The 18,847-nt window shown below is 39.3% G+C and overlaps 3 protein-coding genes and 1 pseudogene across 7 annotated transcripts; 2 read left to right on the top strand and 2 right to left on the bottom strand.

The window, feature by feature from the left end:
- The first annotated feature begins 665 nt into the window (after window positions 1-665).
- On the top strand, window positions 666-3,704 carry LOC141828015 (cellulose synthase-like protein D2; annotated as a pseudogene).
- Window positions 3,705-4,173: 469 nt separating this feature from the next.
- LOC141828014 (protein FAR1-RELATED SEQUENCE 5-like) lies at window positions 4,174-7,676 on the bottom strand. The gene is made up of 2 exons (XM_074715362.1): window positions 7,591-7,676; window positions 4,174-7,069 (listed from the first exon to the last, which is right to left on the bottom strand). The coding sequence occupies exon 2, from the start codon at window positions 7,066-7,068 to the stop codon at window positions 4,459-4,461; it is 2,610 nt and encodes an 869-aa protein (XP_074571463.1). The 5' UTR covers window position 7,069; window positions 7,591-7,676; the 3' UTR covers window positions 4,174-4,458.
- A 1,262-nt stretch (window positions 7,677-8,938) lies between these two features.
- LOC141828016 (uncharacterized) lies at window positions 8,939-13,497 on the bottom strand. Of its 2 annotated transcripts, none has more exons than XM_074715363.1 (6): window positions 13,273-13,497; window positions 12,233-12,323; window positions 11,197-11,312; window positions 10,393-10,452; window positions 10,233-10,298; window positions 8,939-9,317 (listed from the first exon to the last, which is right to left on the bottom strand). In XM_074715363.1, exons 1-6 carry the CDS (start codon window positions 13,327-13,329, stop codon window positions 9,141-9,143), a joined length of 567 nt encoding a protein of 188 aa, XP_074571464.1. In that variant the 5' UTR covers window positions 13,330-13,497; the 3' UTR covers window positions 8,939-9,140. The 2 variants fall into 2 exon arrangements, with proteins under 2 accessions (XP_074571464.1, XP_074571465.1); XM_074715364.1 differs by lacking the exon at window positions 13,273-13,497 and adding an exon at window positions 12,681-12,876.
- Window positions 13,498-14,518: 1,021 nt separating this feature from the next.
- On the top strand, window positions 14,519-18,663 carry LOC141828282 (uncharacterized). Of its 4 annotated transcripts, none has more exons than XM_074715679.1 (4): window positions 14,519-14,899; window positions 16,957-17,134; window positions 17,180-17,363; window positions 18,110-18,663. In XM_074715679.1, the coding sequence occupies exons 1-4, from the start codon at window positions 14,735-14,737 to the stop codon at window positions 18,543-18,545; spliced, it is 963 nt and encodes a 320-aa protein (XP_074571780.1). In that variant the 5' UTR covers window positions 14,519-14,734; the 3' UTR covers window positions 18,546-18,663. The 4 variants fall into 4 exon arrangements, with proteins under 4 accessions (XP_074571780.1, XP_074571782.1, XP_074571781.1 ...); XM_074715681.1 differs by having other exon boundaries at window positions 16,957-17,182; window positions 18,118-18,193; window positions 18,311-18,663; XM_074715680.1 differs by having other exon boundaries at window positions 16,957-17,182; window positions 18,118-18,663.
- The last annotated feature ends 184 nt before the right edge of the window (window positions 18,664-18,847 follow it).

Below are 18,847 nucleotides of genomic sequence, written 5' to 3'. Positions count from 1 at the left end.
TCCGTTTTGCTTACTTTGACCGTCCGGTACTTCGTAAAAGAAATGCTGTTCAGCAATAACAGGGTTGTTCAAGCTCACATCCTACAACTACAAAGAGAGATTGCAAGATGATGACCAGGACTTCTGATGGGGATTACCCTTACAAACCATCTATCCGAACTTTGAAATCATCATCCTCTCTCTTTAATATCATCGAAAACGTAACAACATAGTTTTTCAATAGGATAGTTAACTGCAAGAATAGAAAGTATAGTATTTGCAATTTTAAGTGGAGGTTCTTTCTCTGAATCGGCTACGGAAACAATAGATATTTCTGGGTATTGTAATCGTAATAGCTACATGATTTATGGGGAACAACTTTGGTAAGTGATTCAGTAGCCAGGAGAATTCAAATCAGAACTCACATACAATAGATATCCCCCACAGCCAAATTGCATCCTCATTTTTGTGTGATTTTCCACTTAAAAAACAGCCCGAGAGCCTAAACCAAGAAAGCTATAATCAATATTTTCTTATGAAAAGGAACCAATAAAAAAATTATAAAATACCTAAAAATATAAAAAAATTATTAATTGTATATTACAACTAGAATATTCAATTTTCAAGTAACTGGTTGCCATTTATACGTCAGCTCTCTCAATTAGGAATTTTCACTATCCTTGTATCACTAATTTTCAAGCTCACGTTCTACAAAGAGAAATTACTGACTAGGACTACCCTACACTCTTTGAAACAGAAGGTACATATGACTATGGTACCATAACCTTCTATTCTTGCCGTTGACTATTCTATTGAAAAATTATGTTGTTATGTCTCTGATGATGGTGGTGACATTTTGGCTTTTGAGGCTATGGCTGACAGGCCGAGGCTGCTACTTTTGCCAAACTCTGGGTTCTTTTTTGTTGTAAACACGATATTGAGTATAAAAATCTAGAAATGTACTTTAATTCAAAGCAAGATCATACAGAAATAAGAAACATACGGACTTTGTTAATGACCGGAGACAATTAAAGAGAGAGTATGATAATTTCAAAGTTCAGATAGATGGTTTGTCTGAGTCAATTACATGGTGATCTGATGCATTCCATGAATTGGAAGTGAACAAAGCAATGGAACTGCAAAGAAAGGTTGCTAAAGAATCCATCGAGATTGCTAAAGCTACGTGGATGTCTAATGGCATAATCCATTTTCATCGCATACTTATGGTCATCATGCTGGAATGATTCAGGTATTACTTTTCTGCTGCATAAACTTTTTATCTTTTACTTACTTTACCATGTATTGCTGCATATAAATTAGTTCAGTATTTTATAATTACTTGTAGTTTAACCTTATCTCATCTGTTCGAATATGAATTTACTCTTTTGTGCTTTACTTGGAGTGGATTGGATCTGATATGAATTGGGTACACTGGTTAATCTTTTGAGTGTAGGGTTCCAAGCTGGGCACTGAACTTTTGTTTTTTCAGTTAGATAATGGCAATTCATTAGTTGCATGAATTTTGTGTTTCAAATCTCTAGCCGTGTCGGTTGCCACAAGCCAAAATTTTCATTTGGCTTGCTAATTGACGTGTGAGAAGCTCTAATACCCCAATACTTGATCTAGCAACTCATATTGTTCCTCCATCATCATCAGCATCTTCTATGAATCCTTAACATGAGCCCGAGCTTCCTCTAACGTTTGTTCATGGCCCTTCCCCAAGTTTCTTGACCCTTTATCATCTTCCATCATTCATCAGTGACCATTCCCCAGGTCTAAGTATCTTCCACCTTTGGTATGTGATTCTTTGCTAAGCTCAACTATCTTTCTACTACCTAAAACTCTCAAGCGACTGTGAGGGAGTATCCACACCCTCCCCCCTTTTCCCATTTCTCCTTCTCCTCCTTGGAGCGGTTGACACCGTCCTTCGCAGAACAACAATGTTTTGAAACAATAAACAATATGGTTCTGGTCTTTGGCGAAAACTCCAGATGGCTAGATAGAAACAATAAACAATATATAATCAACCTACTTCGACAATTTTAGTTGCTGGGATTCAGTCACAGGTAACAATCAAGTTTGAAACGTTCGTTGATTGAACTTCCCTACAAGTATTTGTTAGGGGTATGGATCTTGGTGTTCAACACCCTTTTTTCTTTATTTTTTTTTTAATTTTCTATTTTCTTAATGAATCATAAGTATAGGTAGAGGGTACTATCTTTGTTTACTGCTAACATGGTATTGCCAAACACAATGTCAATGTCTATTCTGGTTGTCTACTCTCTTGATTCCAATAATTGCTACTCTCTACATAATCCAAAAATTGAAAATCTGTTTATGTTCTAGGTAATCGAAGCATTATAAAGAGGCTGCGTCTCTAGATTTCACAGGCATCAATATGCGTCTGCCTATGCTGGTCTATGTTTCTTGTGAGAAGCACCCAGAGTATGAACACAACAAAAAGGCCGGAACCTTGAATGCGCTTCTTTGTGCCTCTGCAGTTATGTCGAATGGTCCTTTCATTCTCGACCTGGACTGTAATAAGTATATCGATAACTCACATTTTATCCGAGAAGGCATATGTTTCATGATGGACCAAGATGGTGATCGGCTTTGCTATGTTCAATTTCCTCAGTTTTGACCCCTCTGATCGTCATGTCAGCAACAATACAATCTTCTTTGGTGTGAACATGCGAGCACCTGATGGACTCCAAGGTCCAGTTTATGTTGGTACTGGTTGCCTCTTCCGACGAATTGCCCTTTATGGCTTTGATCCTCCTAGGTCCAAAGCATCACGCTGGTTGCTGCAGCGCTGGTGGGAGATTATAAGGATGATGAAATGGCCCATGTCCACCTTCTCTCAAAAATTTGGAAATCCATCTTTTCTCATCGATTCCATGCCAGCTGCTGAGCCTCTTGCTGATCATCCTGCCGTCAAGTATGATCGTCAGCCTCTTCCTAGGGAACTTCTTGATGCATCTGCTGTTCTTGAAGCTCTCAGTGTCATTTCAAGCTGGTATGAAGATAAGACTGAACATGTTGTCACTGGCTATAGGATGCATAATAGAGGTTGGCAGTCTGTATATTGTGTAACCAAGCCTGATGCCTTCCGCCGGACAGCTCCAATGAACTTAATAGATAGGCTCTGTCGAGATCTTCTCCCCTTACAATGCAAGAATGAAGATTCTTCAGAGGGTTGCATATCTCAATGTCGGAAATCTACCCATTCACGTCCATCTTCATCTTTGTCTATTGCTTCCTACCAGCGCTATCGCTGTTTGCAGGGCAGCTCATCGTGCAGACCCTCAATGGGACAAGTGTTCTGGCATCACGTTCATTGATTGGTGGTGAAATGAGCAGTTCTGGCTGATCGAAGGAACCAATGCCCACCTTCCCGCTCTGGTCCAGGGGTTGCTGCTCCCACAGTGGAGCAACTTGTTGGGTTCTGTTTTCTTCAGCTTCTGGGTGTAGACAAAGAGGGAGGATTCCGACGATTGTTATTTTGTGGTGCGGTTTCCTTTCAATTGGTACATCGGTTCTTTGTGTTGCAATCGATCAATCAATCATCTGGCATTAGCTTCCAAATCGGAGGCTCCCTCAGTTTCCCTTGATTCAGTATAATTTGCAAATTTTTTTTTCTATTGGGCAATAATGCTGCGTGTTCTGTGGGAGCTTGACATGCAAACATTGGAGCAATAGTATTTTCTTTTTTCCTGAGACTCTGTGAAGGTAATAGTACTGCCAGAATGTTTTGAAAAACTAAATTAGTTTAAAAAGAACCAAAATATAATATCTGTAATATTCTCAAGTTTACGTCAAGCTAAGTAGCTTTGACAAGGTACCTGCAATTGGAATTTTCAATTTGAGTTGGTCTGTCGTTAAGCAATTTAAACAGATTAGATTCAATCCAGTGAAGAAAACTAAAACCAGCTTATGAGGTTTCACAAGTAGATGAACAAACAAATGAATACTGGTTCGACCAAACAACTTTTGATGCATTCTTTTTTTTTTACATCCCATCTTCCTAAGTCCTTTCGAATGAATCAAAAGCAAATATGATTACCAAAGAACCACTAGCATCACTTTATCGCAGCACTATCTTTAACATGAGCACAGTGAGAATATGGCAAGAATTGAATACAACATGGGCATGGAGTTTTAGAAAAAGCAAGGCATATAGAAAACTAGAGCAAAGATCAGCCGACAATTTCATCATAAAACAATCCACAACATACAGTTTCACTATCCAGAAGGTCATTCTAATCATAAAACATCTGCAACATACCTTAAACGATTTTCAGTAGCAAAGGCGGTGCATAACAAAGAGCTATATAAGGAAATTTACATGGCATATGATACACAAAAGCTCATCTTCTCACCTTCTGCAGCCTCGAGGATGAGAAGAGGTAATTACTACCTATGACTATGCTGACTATGCCCATAAAATCTGAAAAATATGTACTTGCGCGTCTTATGGAATCATCGGATGTCGTTATCTGTCGTTAGTTTTACCAAAGAGGGTGCTTTCTTCAGGTTCTTATTGGCGGCGTCTTTGTTGGCAGTGATCTTTCCAACCTTCTTTGTTGGTTTTTTCTGTGATGAGACGAAACTATGCATAGTTTGATGGCCACGCTTTTGCTTCGCAGACACAATCTCATTTACAGCCTTCTGAAGAGCATCCTTTGCAACAGTATAAAATTCAGCAGATGTCGCACCCTCTCTTGCACATCTCATGGCGTCACGGGATAAATCGTTATACCGTGTTATAGAAGGGTCCTCCGTGTTTGCTCTAAGTTCAACACCGTGATCATCCAACAAAGAACCACTCTTGGCATGCTTCGTCCACCTCTTTAAGATGTAATGGTTAGGCAATGCACGAACACCATTGACTATAAAAACTCTTAGAGCATGTCTACACAATATCCCAGAAGACTTGAACATGGAACAGCTGCAATGCGCTTTGTTCCTAGAGGCATCAAAATCAACAGTGTATAATTTGTCACCTTCCTCATTTCTTGTTACTCTATAGCTGCTTATTGGCCCGTCATCTATCTTGTCCACGTGATAACCCAAAGATTCAACAAATTCTTCCTGGAACCTGTCGAAAATAGTTCTTGTGTAGATACCAGCAGCCTGCTTTTCCATTGGTGAGGCGGTTCTCAGAAATGGCTTCTCAAACAATGTAATAAACTCTGCTTGTGCTTCTTTTTCATATTGAGTCGCGAGGGTCTGAGCCAATTGCCTAACTGCCACCCGTAAAGGAGTTTTCATTGTAAAATATTTTTCAATAACTTTGTCTAAAATCTCGTATCTTCTAGACCCTTGGATTTCTGCTAAAAATGTTTGCTTCGTTAATACAGGGACCCATTGATGGCGGATAGTGTACAATGATTGCATATAAGTATTATCCTTCAGGCCATACCTATTTATTATGGCATCCCAACATGACTCAAATGATTCAACTGTTTCACACTCGTCGATGCATACTCTAAGTTCGCTTTCAAAAGGGACATGCCCTGAGAATAAATCAGGCAATTCTTCCTGGATCGAGCTTAAGACATTCACCTTGCAAAAACAATGGCAAGTTTGTGGTAATACCTTAGCAACTGCCGATGAAAATGTCCTATTTAGTTCAGTAACCAATGAGACAGGAGGCATTGCTGGCATTGCTGCAAGCCACTGCTCCAAGAGCCAAGTAAGTGATGCCTCAGTTTCATCTACAAGCAGAGCACATCCAAATATAATCGGCTGAAGATGATGATTCACGCCTGTGAACATAACAATGGGAATCAACTCCTTCTCATTTCTGTACATAGTCTCAAATCTGACAGCATCACCAAAGTGGTAGTAAGCCATTCGAGCTTTGGAGTCGGCCCAAAAGATGTTGGTCATGCAGTTATTATTCTCAATCTGTACTGAATAATAAAAGGCAGGGTTCTCTAATTGTGTTTTCTTGAAATATTCAAGCAGATTTTGCACATCTTCTGGACCCAAATCATTGTAATGAATCTCTCTAGGGTATTGTGAGTCTTGACCGTTCAATAGAAGATTGCGAGTATCAGAAAAGTTTTTAGCAATGACAAGTATTTCTCCTTGTGAACGAACACATCGAACCTTGCTTGGTGGAGAAGGCTTCAGCTCATGATTATGCTCCAGTATAAGTTTCGAAACCATCCAAACGTCACCATCCTTCCGTATTATCTCAAATAATGCATCACAACCTTCTTTTGATAGATCTTGAATCTGTACCCTCTTGTTGTCGTCATTACCGTTATCCCTTCCAGAATGGTAGCGGTGCTTCGAACAAACAAGTTTCAACATTTTGAGGGATTCATCATGCAATGAACGGCGCGATTGTCGAACACGAGCCTCAAATCCCAAGCGGCTTGCATAAGCATAATAAAATGTCTTGGCAATCTCAAGAGATTCAAATTCCATACCGATATAGGGATCCATCATCGTATCTCCTTCTGTAGCAATGTAATGCACTCTGCTTGGCATTCCAACTTCATGATTGTGCTCTTTCACGAGCTTTGTCACCACCCACCTTTCATCTCCTCTTCTAATCACCTCGAGCATAGCCTTACATCCTTCTCGAATTGATGCAGCTCGTTTCCTCGTCTTCTTGCCAACAATAATACGTTTCTCTCTGCTGAACCCTTCTCTTGAGCACACAAACCGCAGCATTATGACAGATTCATTGCATTTTGAACGCCGTGACCTAGCGACGCGTACAGAGAAGCCTATACGTCCAGCATAAGCTATATAGAAAGTCTTTGCAGCCTCACCAGACTCGAACTCCATCCCAACAAAAGGTTCTAGTCTTGGATCAGCTTCCACCGCAAAAAGCTCTCTTCGAACGGACTGCTCCAACAGCTCCAAAGGCTGTTGCTGCTGTTGATGCTGCTGAGGCGGCTGCGGCTGCTCTATATGGTGGTGGTGATGCTGACTAACAAGGTGATGCTCAGTCTCTACAACATGCACTTGAGGACTTACGCCCAATGTCGTCCAGAAGTTAATGCTATCATCCTCGATGTTCACTTGGTGTTCTATCAATCCATTGTCACCGTGGGGATTACCATTCATCATCCTGGATCATGCTCAAGAATTTCAAGAAAAGAAACACGATTCTTTTAAAAGTAAAGAAGCAGAAACACATAGATCGATGAAAAGCTAGCAACTTTAGCTCAAATCAAAAGAAAAAAAAAACGTTCTTTTCCTAACTCAATCCACCGGTACCTGAAGACAACCCCAAATCCAACAACAGGCACACTAATAACAACCTTTCCCACGCGCAATTCACTGATACCTGAAGGAAAACATCAAATCGAACTAAGACACAACAAGAAACAAACTTTCCCACCTCCGGTCCACTGATACCTAAAGAAAAACATCAAATCGAATAAACGACAGGCCAAAAGTCAATCTTCCCGGCATTCAATCAACCGAAGACTGAAGAACATTACAAAAAATCTCATAAGTAAACGCAAGAGCAAGAAAAAACAGCTAAATATCGACAAACTTCGAAGGAACCCTAAAGATGGCAGAAGTGCCTGGGGAAATCGAACCTAATGGAAGAGACAGATCGAACGACGAGGAGGGGGCGCTTACTTGCTGCTACGGCGGTGACTTCGTAGCTCCAGTTATATCGCCGATCTCTTCTCTGCCTCTCCCGCCGTCCCGCGGGTGGTGCGAGGATACCCTAATCTCACCGCATCGGAGCGCAACGATAAGAGGGAAAAATAAAATTAATTAATTAATTAATTAAAAAATACATATAAAAGACTCGCCCTTATCCGTGTACGGGTTCGGACCGGTTTGGTGGTCCTAACAGAAACAAAACCAGGTAGGTTTGCTAGGAATTTTGTTATTTTATTTTATTTTAATTTTTTACTGTAATTTATCAAAGCACTCACTCATTTCTAAAATAGCCCTAAGCCAACCGCCACATAGAGATATGATAAATGATATACTGCGCCATCCCGTGAGCGACATAGTCGACCCCGCCGTTGCCGCCGCCCCCGCCGCACCGTCCGGCCACTGCCGACCACCGCCCCGGGCCCGATCGATGCATCGCTCGCCGGCGCTTCGGCCGACATTGGATTCCGACCGGATTGTGATCGGAATCCGGCGCAATTTGGCCAGAATGCGGTCGGCAGTGGCACGCGTCGGATTCCGACTAAATTACGGTTGGATTCTGGCCAAATCGCGGTCGGATTCTGGCCAAATCGCGATCGGAGACCGGCCGAAGAAGGATCGGCGTGAGTGGCGCGCGCCGTTTCTGATCAAATTGCGTTGGATTCTGGCCACAATTCGACCGGAATCCGACGTCGGCCGACGCACCGGTGAGCGGCACGTCGATCGTGACTGGGGCGGTGGCCGGACGGCGCGACGAGGACGGCGGCAGCGGCGAAAGTCGGGGCGGAACACTGTGTATTCTTACATTTGGACGGTCAGATCTGATGCGCGATCGCATGATGGACGTGGATCCCGTGTCGCTCACGGGCACGTAGGAAATCATCGCGCAGTATATCAAATATATATGGAGAGATATGGCGATGGTTTAAAGATTAGACCGGGTTCGCCTTAGGAAAATTTTCAAATTGAACCGATTGTCTGAAATTTCAACTAGGATTAGGCACAAAACTCGAGTCTGCTTTACCGATCGTCCAGATAATTTGGCCGACTGGAAACCGGTTTGCGGAATGAACCGCAGCAAGATTCCCTCGGTTTACTAGCTCGAACCGGTTCCGGTTTGATCAGAAGGAGATTAGCAAAAATTATTACATAAATTGGTTGATTAAGATTTAATGATAATCATAATAATTGCACAAAAATGCTGAAGCAATTTACAATTAAAAATTTTAAACTAAGAACAAACAACTTCAATATGATTGAATCTTTTTACTGAAAAAAAGGAAAAATGCTTTAAAATATAATTAATTCTACATACCAATCAAAGTCAACCAATGAATTATTTATATTGATATCTCAAAATAAAAGAAAACCACAGCTTTCAGCATCATTCGAAGCAAATTGTGTATGAATCATTGTACAACATCCTCTACAAAACCAAGGACACTATCTATACAGAGTAACAATCTTGGGGATTGAATTTTCTTTCTTTAACCTTGTGATCATAACAAGGAGCCGCAACCCGATCAAGTCAGATGTCGTCCAGGCACCTGGGACTCCTTCAGGGCTGACACTAGCCAGTCGAGTCCCTCGTACAGACCGTCTCCGCTAAGGGCACAGGTTCCCTGCGCGTGCCAAATTCGGCTCTTCAGATCATGGAGACCCAACCCTTCAGCCACTTCCATTGGAGTCATCGCGCCTCTCTGAATGAGAAAATGAAGTTAACATGTAAATTGCAGTATAATCCATGGAGAAAGTGCATGTAACACGAAAAGATTATCGAGAAGTTATGATGTAATTGGACAACCATAATAAGAAGGTTTCACTGAGCTTAAGACACAACAAGAAGCAAAACCAGGATGAGGATGTGATCTTCTGGTACAGCACTGAATACAGCATCTACCTAGAAGATTGTCAATCTACATTATCTTCGCATAGACGAATATAAAAATAGCTCAGAAAAGAACAACCACAACAAAGTGGCTTTTGGCACAGAGGTTGATCTGTAGAAAACATTGAAAGGAAGAGCTGGAAGGAGAATTTCAATGATTTTTATGAGATCTGAATGTAGAATTAAGAAAAGAATATAGTCAAGAGATACAAGAGTTCAAAATCCCAAACTCTACAGATACCCATGAAGTACATAAGCATATGGAGAAGGAAAATGAGGATACATTGAGATAGTTAAGATGAAAGTACTAAAATGTTAAAAAGAGTCAATAAGATATGATCTCTCTTTACGCCAAGGAAATACTGCTCAAGAGAAAAGAGTCGAGTTAATAGATCATTGCTCGAGAATCGCTGAACAAGCACTTGATGAGGAAGAATGTTGGCAAGCAGGATAGCTGCCATAAATTATTCAGCCATTGAGCATCCAATAAGGTAATACAAGTTGTGCCTTTGGTTATTTCGTAAGAGACCTTCATATATTGTCCATATACAAATTGATTGTATAATCTTCACATGCTCGAACTTTTTTTCCTCTTTTTTGTGCATTTTTCACATGGAAGAAGTCCCACTTTTTGTCAACAAAAATAAACATGGATGTTCGTAACTCGTAATAGAAATAAGCTGTATAAATTAAGGATGATATGATGGAAATCAGATTGCCTGCGTACCAAGTCTTGCTTGTTAGCAAAAACCAATATAACACTGTTCAACATGAATGGATCTCGGATGATAGTCTGAAAGAAACCATTTATCAGAATTTAACAAAGGTAAAAAAAAAAGAAGAAGAAGAAGCTAAATCATGATATCCTCGATCCTTACACTCCATACCTGAAATTCTTCTTTGGCCTTTCCAATCCTTTCTCTATCCAAAGAATCCACAACATAGATCTGAAAGCAAAAACAACAATAGAATTATTAGTGATTACTCAATGTAAAGCAAATCTGTGATTCAACAGATGGTTAATATATGAAACAAGAAAAAAAATTGAAACTAAAGGTTCATTAATCATAACAAAAGTTTGAGAAAGAATCTTGATATCCTGCTAATGTTGATCATTTATGCCAAAATGCCCTCCAAATACCCCTCTCCATTAACAAATGAATAATTTAGGTGGTAATTTAGAAGGGTAAAATAGGTATTTTAGTTTTAAATAAGAAGCATTTTAACAACACAATGAAAACCTTGCTAGGCGTTTTAATATTAACCAAACCTCAGAGGGAATTTTGATAAAAGCTAGTAAACCTTGGGAGCATTTTAAAAAATACCCAATTTTTTATGATCCTCCTCGATACCATATGCCTTCACTCTAATTGATCCAACTCTACTAATTATAGAATCTATAGTTGCCTTTGAACATGTCCTTATAATTTAACTTATTCCTCTCATTTTATCGTCTATTGGATGCACACCAAATTGCCATTGGCATTATTATTTCGAATCGTCGACAATATGCATAAAAAAGGTGGATGATAAAAAAATACTTTAGCAAGTTGGATCGAACTAGTGCTCCAAACAAGCAAAAGTAGGATCAATTTCAACACTCAAAATTGTCAGATATCTCAATATTAATGAACACTAAACCAGTACCACTTATAAATACTAAAACTAGAACATGAAGAATGACAAATTACCAGTGCATCAGTGTTGCTAAAGTAGTGCCTCCATAAGGGTCTCAATTTTTCCTGTCCTCCGACATCCCACACTGTAAATACTACATTCTTATATTGGACCTTCTCCACATTGAAGCCTGGGAATAGATAAAAGACATTTAACATCAACAATGAAATAGAGGACATAAACACTCTCCAATTATATCTTCTAAATTAAGTACATAGCGAACAAAGAGAAGAAGGATCATATTAATATCATCACTATGAAGTAGAACAAAACATAGTAGGAAGACCCAAATATCATAGGCAAATAAATAATACATGAAGAGAACCATATGAAGCAAGAGATCTTTTACATCAAAGGACAAAGATGTAGCACAAGCAAAGATACAAGTAATAAAGTTAGCAAACATATCTATCAGCAATATATTGTAATTACTAATATGGTATCAATTTTAACCATGGAAATTTATCAGAAAATAATGAGTGGGGTGAAGGGCGATATAGGATCCATTTATCCAGCCTCATCTAAGTTAAAATATAAGGTCAAAAAGAAGATGATAAAGAGGAAAGAATAAAAGAGGATCAAGTTATGAAGCAATACCTCGCATAAGTTCAAGAGATAGTTCAAGATGAATATGAACTTCCACTTAGTATTGATTTATTTACATCTATGCAGATGGCAAAATGACTTCAAGTAAAACAATTTCTTCCCGTGCTAGACACGTATATTCAAAAGTGGATAGGACTGGATGGTTCAACCAGTTAAACTAGGAACTGGAAGAGAAGACTTTGAAACCATAAAGTTTGAGTAGCGGGGAGATCCTGGTAGAACTGGACTTTTGCCCAGTTCAACCTGAAAAGTAGGAAATTACCAGTCTGCAATCCAGTTTCATAAACACTTTGATAGACTACTAATCCCGCCTAACTTCCATCAATATGAATGATACAAACACAGATCTTTTACTCATTGCTTCTTGGTTAATTGTAAAAAGAAAAATGATATCATAAGTTTATGCAGACTGCCTATTACATATAACAGTGAAAGACGACTTACCGATAGTTGGGACCGTTGACAAAACTTCTCCAATGTGCAACTTGTACAAAATGGTTGTCTTACCAGCTGCATCCAATCCAAGCATAGCAACCTGCAAGTGTAGATTCAGAAAGTCACAGATATTCTCCATGCCGAATTGCTGATTCATCAAATGAACACACATGAAAAGAATCATGTATGATGTCAGATTCCATGTGCAATCAGAACTAACAAAGCAATACCTACTGAAAGAGGGGGATAACGGATGAAGTCATTTTACTTATCCATCTTACGAACTAGGAAATTTTATCATGCTTCAATTTTTCAAAAGCACAGTTTTCGTAGTAAATATATCATCACTTCTTTTGGGCACAAGGAGCCATGGCACGGCCTAATTTATGAATGCAGTTGATTAATTACCATTACAATCTTCCTCATTTCTATAAGAGCAGTCTCCTCTCTACTTAACTCTAACCATAAACGACGGTGTTCAGGACACCAAATTGTTATACTGAAGTCTCCTTGCTACCCTAGCTAACCAGTCAGCTTCTCCATCATCTGCAATTGATCCTCAGCTGCCAATCCTTCCCCCTCTGAACCTTGATATGTTCGACGAGGTTGCGGCGGGCTTGTGGGCACCTTCTGGCTCCGTTCAAGATTCCACAAGCTGTCAAGCTGATATATCAATATAAATCACAGGACAGGTTTCTCTAAAGTCTAAACTGATGGAAAATATGGATTATATCACTCTACGCAAGCTTCTGTGTATTCTTGAAGTAGCTTAAAGCCTACATATATTGCTAAATAATTGGATTTGGCTACGATAGATCATGTGCATTTCTATGCATACCCTTTTGCCTTCTCCAAAATCTGTATCGAAAATCTGTTTACTCGGCCGTAAAACATCTTCCAAGTTATCACGTTTCTAAGTATCTAGCAGAAAATCGAATCTTGCTAACCCTACCAATCACATAGAACTAAAATAGACTACGCACTCATGAATCATTTGCCTGGACAACGAAAGCTCCGATTTTTAAGATCAAAAGAGACGGAAGAGAGACCCTCATTTCGACGGGACCGAAGAATCTGTCGAAGAGCTTGCGGAAGGCTTGTCCCATGGAACGACTTGCAGCTCTTTTCCTCCTCTTCTTCCTCCCCCTGGAGAGATTCGCGTAGCTCGAAAAGTCTCGATTGGGTACCTGACTGGCGATGGCGAAGAAACCGAAGCCTTGGAAGCAGCCAGTGGGATTACACTACAGAGGAAAAGGAGGGCGGTGGTGGGACATGGATGGGTGGGTGGTTGACTTCGCCGGAGAGGAGTGGTGGGCTCGCGTTGGGTGCCCTAGAAGTTAGCTGAGAGGAGGTCCCTGCGTTCGCAGGTCTCTCAAATTTATTTTTTTTTTTTAATTAGTTTTATTTAATAGAAGTGATTATTTTTTTGAAATAACTTACAAAATTATAAAAAACTATAAATTTAAGCCTCTATTTTTTATTATTATAATTATTAACTTTCATGTTGTCTATTCGACTTACATTTTGAGATTTTGACTATTCTTTTTGGCCTTATTTCGTATTAAATTGTTAGAAAATTAAAAATATAAATATAAAATTAGAATAATTTTATTAATCATATTATATTGCTTAAAACAATTAATCACTCTAACACTAGTCTTACTTACGCTATCTTATTATATATAAGCAATTAAATTAATCGATATTACTAAATTTATTTATTTTTTTTTTATATTTTTATTTATACATAATTTTTTTTTATAATTTTAATAAGAGTTATAAATATTATTTGTTACTAACGGACACACCCAATTTGCTCATCTACGTTTAATTGGTTTACAGCTGCATGATTGCTGGTGTATTTAACGGGTGGCTAAGGGTTCGGTACGTTTATCCACTTTGCTTATCGTCTTCCTACGTGGCAGCCACTAGAGACCACCACGCTTTTTTACGATAAAAAACATAAAAGCATCTAGACCGCATACAAAATTATCTGCGATCGTCAATATGACCGTCGGAGCTATCCACGATCAGGTGAATCACGCATCATCAGAGGATCGGACGGTTAGAAGAAATCTCCGCAGGAGAGGCAATGAATTCACCCATTTGGATTCGTTGTGTTTCGTAGGACCCAAAGCTCGCGACGGGTTATTTCGTTTCCTTCGCCTACTTCGCCGGAGGCGTCGCCTGCTGCCTGCAGCATCGATGCCCCTTCCCTCGCGGAATCGATCTCTGCAACTCGATGCGTTTCTTCAAGTGGATCGTGGTGGTCGGAAGTTCGTTTCCTTCTGTGAATTTGTTTTCTCTGTTGGATCTTCGTGGAAACTTTAGGGATAGGTTTTGTTGATGCGATTTTTGTGTCGTTTCATTGACTAGTTTGTTCTAGCGATGAAAAGATTAATCTTTGAATGGTCGGGAGACGAAATGCTAGCGGTGGTTTGGTCGTCGCGGTTTGGTTGGATTGATGATTGCATGGGCTCTTGGTAAGCTTTATTTGGAGTTTGTGTCGGCATGGGAGTCGATTACTACAACGTACTGGAGGTTGGTAGGAGCGCCAGCGATGAGGAAATCAAGAAATCTTACCGGAAGCTGGCGATTCGGTGGCACCCGGACAAGAACCCTAACGAAAAGGCGGCCGCCGAGGCCAAGTTCAAAGAGATTGCTGAAGCCTATGATGTAAGATTCATCTTTTACTATACTCGTTCTTCTTTTTTCCATTGTGACATTTGGTTTTTGTTCTCATGTTAACTCGTGGGGGTTTATTCTAGTGTTTATGTTTTGGTTTCGATGATAATACTATCAGTCAATTTCCACATTTCGGATTCCCAAAGGTGAGTGCGACTTGGGTGAGAAGTTATTCTTTTTGCATCTGGTTGGAAGTCATCGAATTCCAAACTTGTTTGACACACATGTTTGAGAGGAACAGCTATGCCACATCCTAAGACTATGCCAACTCCACGATATTGTTCATAGTATTGGGGCAACTGTATAGAATGGGGCATCCAAACAGTCTAGATGGGGATTGTACCTTTATCTTCTTCCATGCTGAATGTTGGATGAACTAATTCAAATCAAACTAACTTCTCCAAAGTGAAATTCTTTGGATCTAATCTTCTATTGCTGATGAACTTTCCCTCAAAATACCTAGATCTCCCACTTTCAATCAAAAAAATATCCTGCTATGAATGGATGAAGTTTAACAATATGAATGTTCACTTTGAAATACATTTTTCCGCTTGCTAGCATAGTCATACTAGTCGACAGTGTTCTTAGATGGATGAAGTTAGATTCTTTCTCGTTTTCTAGTAAAGTTGTTGGATAATTACTACAAATCAATGTCAAGTTGTCTGATCCTAAATTTCTAAAGCAAAAGCAGAAATCAGACTAGGAGTCTTGCACAACATGGCTTTTCTGACCAGCTGATGGTGGACAATCACAAAAGAGACCTACAATAAAGACATACTATGGACCACTACTAACCTAAATAACCAGTATTGGACTCTATGGACTCATGCACAAAAGAAGCATTAGCTACTCTGAATTCTCAGTAGTCACTATTATGTCAGAAAACTGGTCAAAAATGTCATCACGTGGAAATGAGGTATTAGTAAGAAGGTAGCCATTTGCCAGGGCAGATGGAAGAATGACAATGTATACTTCCTAGTTCCTTCCAAGTTCTTTATAATTTATGCACCAACAATAAGAATTTAAGCTTCTCATTCTTCTCCATAAGAGCATCAACCTTCCACTGAGGAGGACCTGCTTACATGATCAATAAGCAACTTTGATACATTCTCCTTTCATAGAACGAGTAGTGGGATATCAGTATGGTGTCATCAGAGTTTGCTGTGCTAACATATTGTGGATAATGACCCCTCCTAAGATTGGATCCTCAGATTGTGATTATGGATAATTCTAAATTTCTAATGAGCAAGATGCACATAACATAATTTGTACACAAGAATGGGATTATACTTGCAATTTGTATGTTGCAGGAATTTCTGTAAAATCAATGTTTGTGTCTATTTGAATGTCAATTTGCTACCTTTGGCAGGCAATGGATCCACAATTAAGAATAACTCTCTAGGTCGACTGCTTTCTTTAGAACTTCTACTTGCCGACACTCAACTAACGGTCAACACCCTTGATGCCAAACGACTTTGAGGATCTTTTATTTGGATGGATTTGGGATATTTGGTTAGGCTGTATTTCTTATTGTGGACAATCAGCTAACTTGACATTCTCAATAGAACACGATTACATACTTATATCTATAGACCCTTGTACATGACCGCCCATAATTCTTTTATATTCATGTCAGTATATAGGAAGGCCACTGCCCTTCTTTCCCTTGAGGAAAGACAAACATATTTACAGTGAAGAGTCAACTCAAGGCAAGTGCAACCATCAGCCAAAAATTAGCTCTGCCCTTGGCTAATATTCTTGAAGAATTAAGATTATCATCATTAGCCTAAGACCTGTATCTTTTATAGAACACTTGATTGGTTAGGTATTCTTTGTTGATTTTGATTAAAATTTTTCTTGAGCCCATAAAACGTGAAGTAAATAGGTTAGGCATTCTTGATTTGTAATGAAGCAATTAATATTTAGTAAATAAATTGCGAAGTACCAAACCTTATATTGAAATTTCTAACATAGTTGCTGGCAAGTCAAAAGGTACAGGTAACAGAGATTATGTTGTGAATGACCTTACTTCTTGTGACTTATTCCAGGTAATCAGTGATCCAAAAAAACGGACGATATATGATCAATATGGAGAAAAGGGCTTGAATGCCTCTTGTGACTCACAAAATGGACCCTCTTACGGATCAAGTGGTTCTAGTACTTTCTGTTTCAACCCTCGAGACGCGGAGGACATTTTTTCTGATTTCTTTGGGAGCAATCCTTTTGGTTTTGAGAACTTAAATCGTTCAAAATCAACAAGCTTTCAGACAGATGGTAGTGGCACTTTTGGTGGTTCTGCAAACACCTTCAAGCCTAAGACTGAGGGAGCTGCTACTAGTACTCGTTTAAGGAAAGCGCCTGCTGTAGAGCGAAAGATAGCATGCAACCTTGAGGAACTCTATACCGGTACAAAGAGGAAGATGAAGATCTCCAGAGAAGTCAGAACTCCTAATGGGTAGAAAACTTTCCCCCTCTTTTACAACTTGGCATTAACTGAATAGTTCAATGGAATATTACTGTCTAGATTCACATTGTAGATCAAGAAAGCAATCTGATCATATGGATGGTTCCTGTCTGATAGCATGCCTAATTTTAGACTGTGATAGGCCATTGGAGAAGCTCTACACAATGATGCCCATGCATTTAATGTTTGACATTATTTACTAGACATCTCGTAAATTTGTACTTATTGTGCATGAGAACTTGTTTGGCAACCAGTGATATTGCTAGCTGGTGGTTTAAGAAATCTATCCCATCACCTCACCAAATGCTCTTGTTTATTCTTGGCCAGTGCCCCCTCTATAAAATGCTCAAACCTAGTGCTTCAGGGTGAGGTTCTCAGATGCCATTTTGCTAGAACTGGAGAGCACCATATACATGTAGGTAGATCAAAAATCATATGGATGCAAATCTATTACCAATATTTCTACTATGTATTCTCTATCTGCGGATAATTTTTTCCTCCATTTTTCTAAGGGGATTAGATCCTGTGTTTCTCTCCCTGTTATAGTGTAGAGTGTATTTATATGTCAATTTTCTTCCACTTGTATACTTGAAATATGCTTTCAATTTGATCGCATTGGTATACCGAATATACCCCAATGATACTCTTTACAGCCTGTTGATCCATAAGGACATTTTGATAGATCTTCTCCTCATTCAGTTTTCTAATCCTTTCCTGTTCCTGTTCATGCAATACAGGCAAACAGTAGCAGAACATGAAATACTGACAATCGAAGTGACGCCCGGGTGGAGAAAAGGCACAAAAGTAACATTTCCAGAGAAAGGGAATGAAGAACTGAACCAAATTCCTGCAGACCTAGTCTTTATCATCGACGAGAAGCCTCATGAAGTTTACAAGAGGGAGGGCAACGATCTTGTTGTTCATCAAAAGATCTCACTGGTCGATGCACTAGCAGGGACTACAATAAACCTCGTAACCCTTGATGGGCGTAATTTGGTGATTGACATGACTGATGTAATCAAGCCTAACTATGAATTTGTGATTGAAAATGAAGGAATGCCCATTGCACGAGAGCCTGGCAAGAAGGGGAAGCTGATCATCAAGTTCGATGTGAAGTTTCCTTCCAGGTTGACACCAGAGCAGCGTGCAGGGATTAGAAGCATCTTTGGATAATCAAGGTGCAAATTGCTCTACCTCAGTTCCCTTGTCAGATTATCATTATTATTATTGTAATTTTGTTTTTCTCTGCTATTATGATTTAAGCAATTACTTTTCTTTATAACCTGTAATATCTGCATCATGATGCCTGTCTACTTTTCATTCTCATGTTGCATTTTGGAATTCTTTACTGAAGAGTTTTGAACCCAATTGCTGTAATTTTATGAACACATTGAAGTATCAACATGAGCATAGTTTAAGTACTGAGATTTATGCCTTGATGCTGTTTGATTGATGTGGCACAAGTTGGTTAACAG

The sequence above is a fragment of the Curcuma longa genome, chromosome 4 (assembly GCF_044706935.1).
Source record: "Curcuma longa cultivar G26 ecotype Majalengka, Jawa Barat chromosome 4, ITB_CL_G26_1.1, whole genome shotgun sequence".
In the NCBI taxonomy this organism is placed as follows: Eukaryota; Viridiplantae; Streptophyta; class Magnoliopsida; order Zingiberales; family Zingiberaceae; genus Curcuma; species Curcuma longa.
Note: the sequence above shows the minus strand (reverse complement) of the source record. Positions and strands in the feature narration are given on the sequence as shown.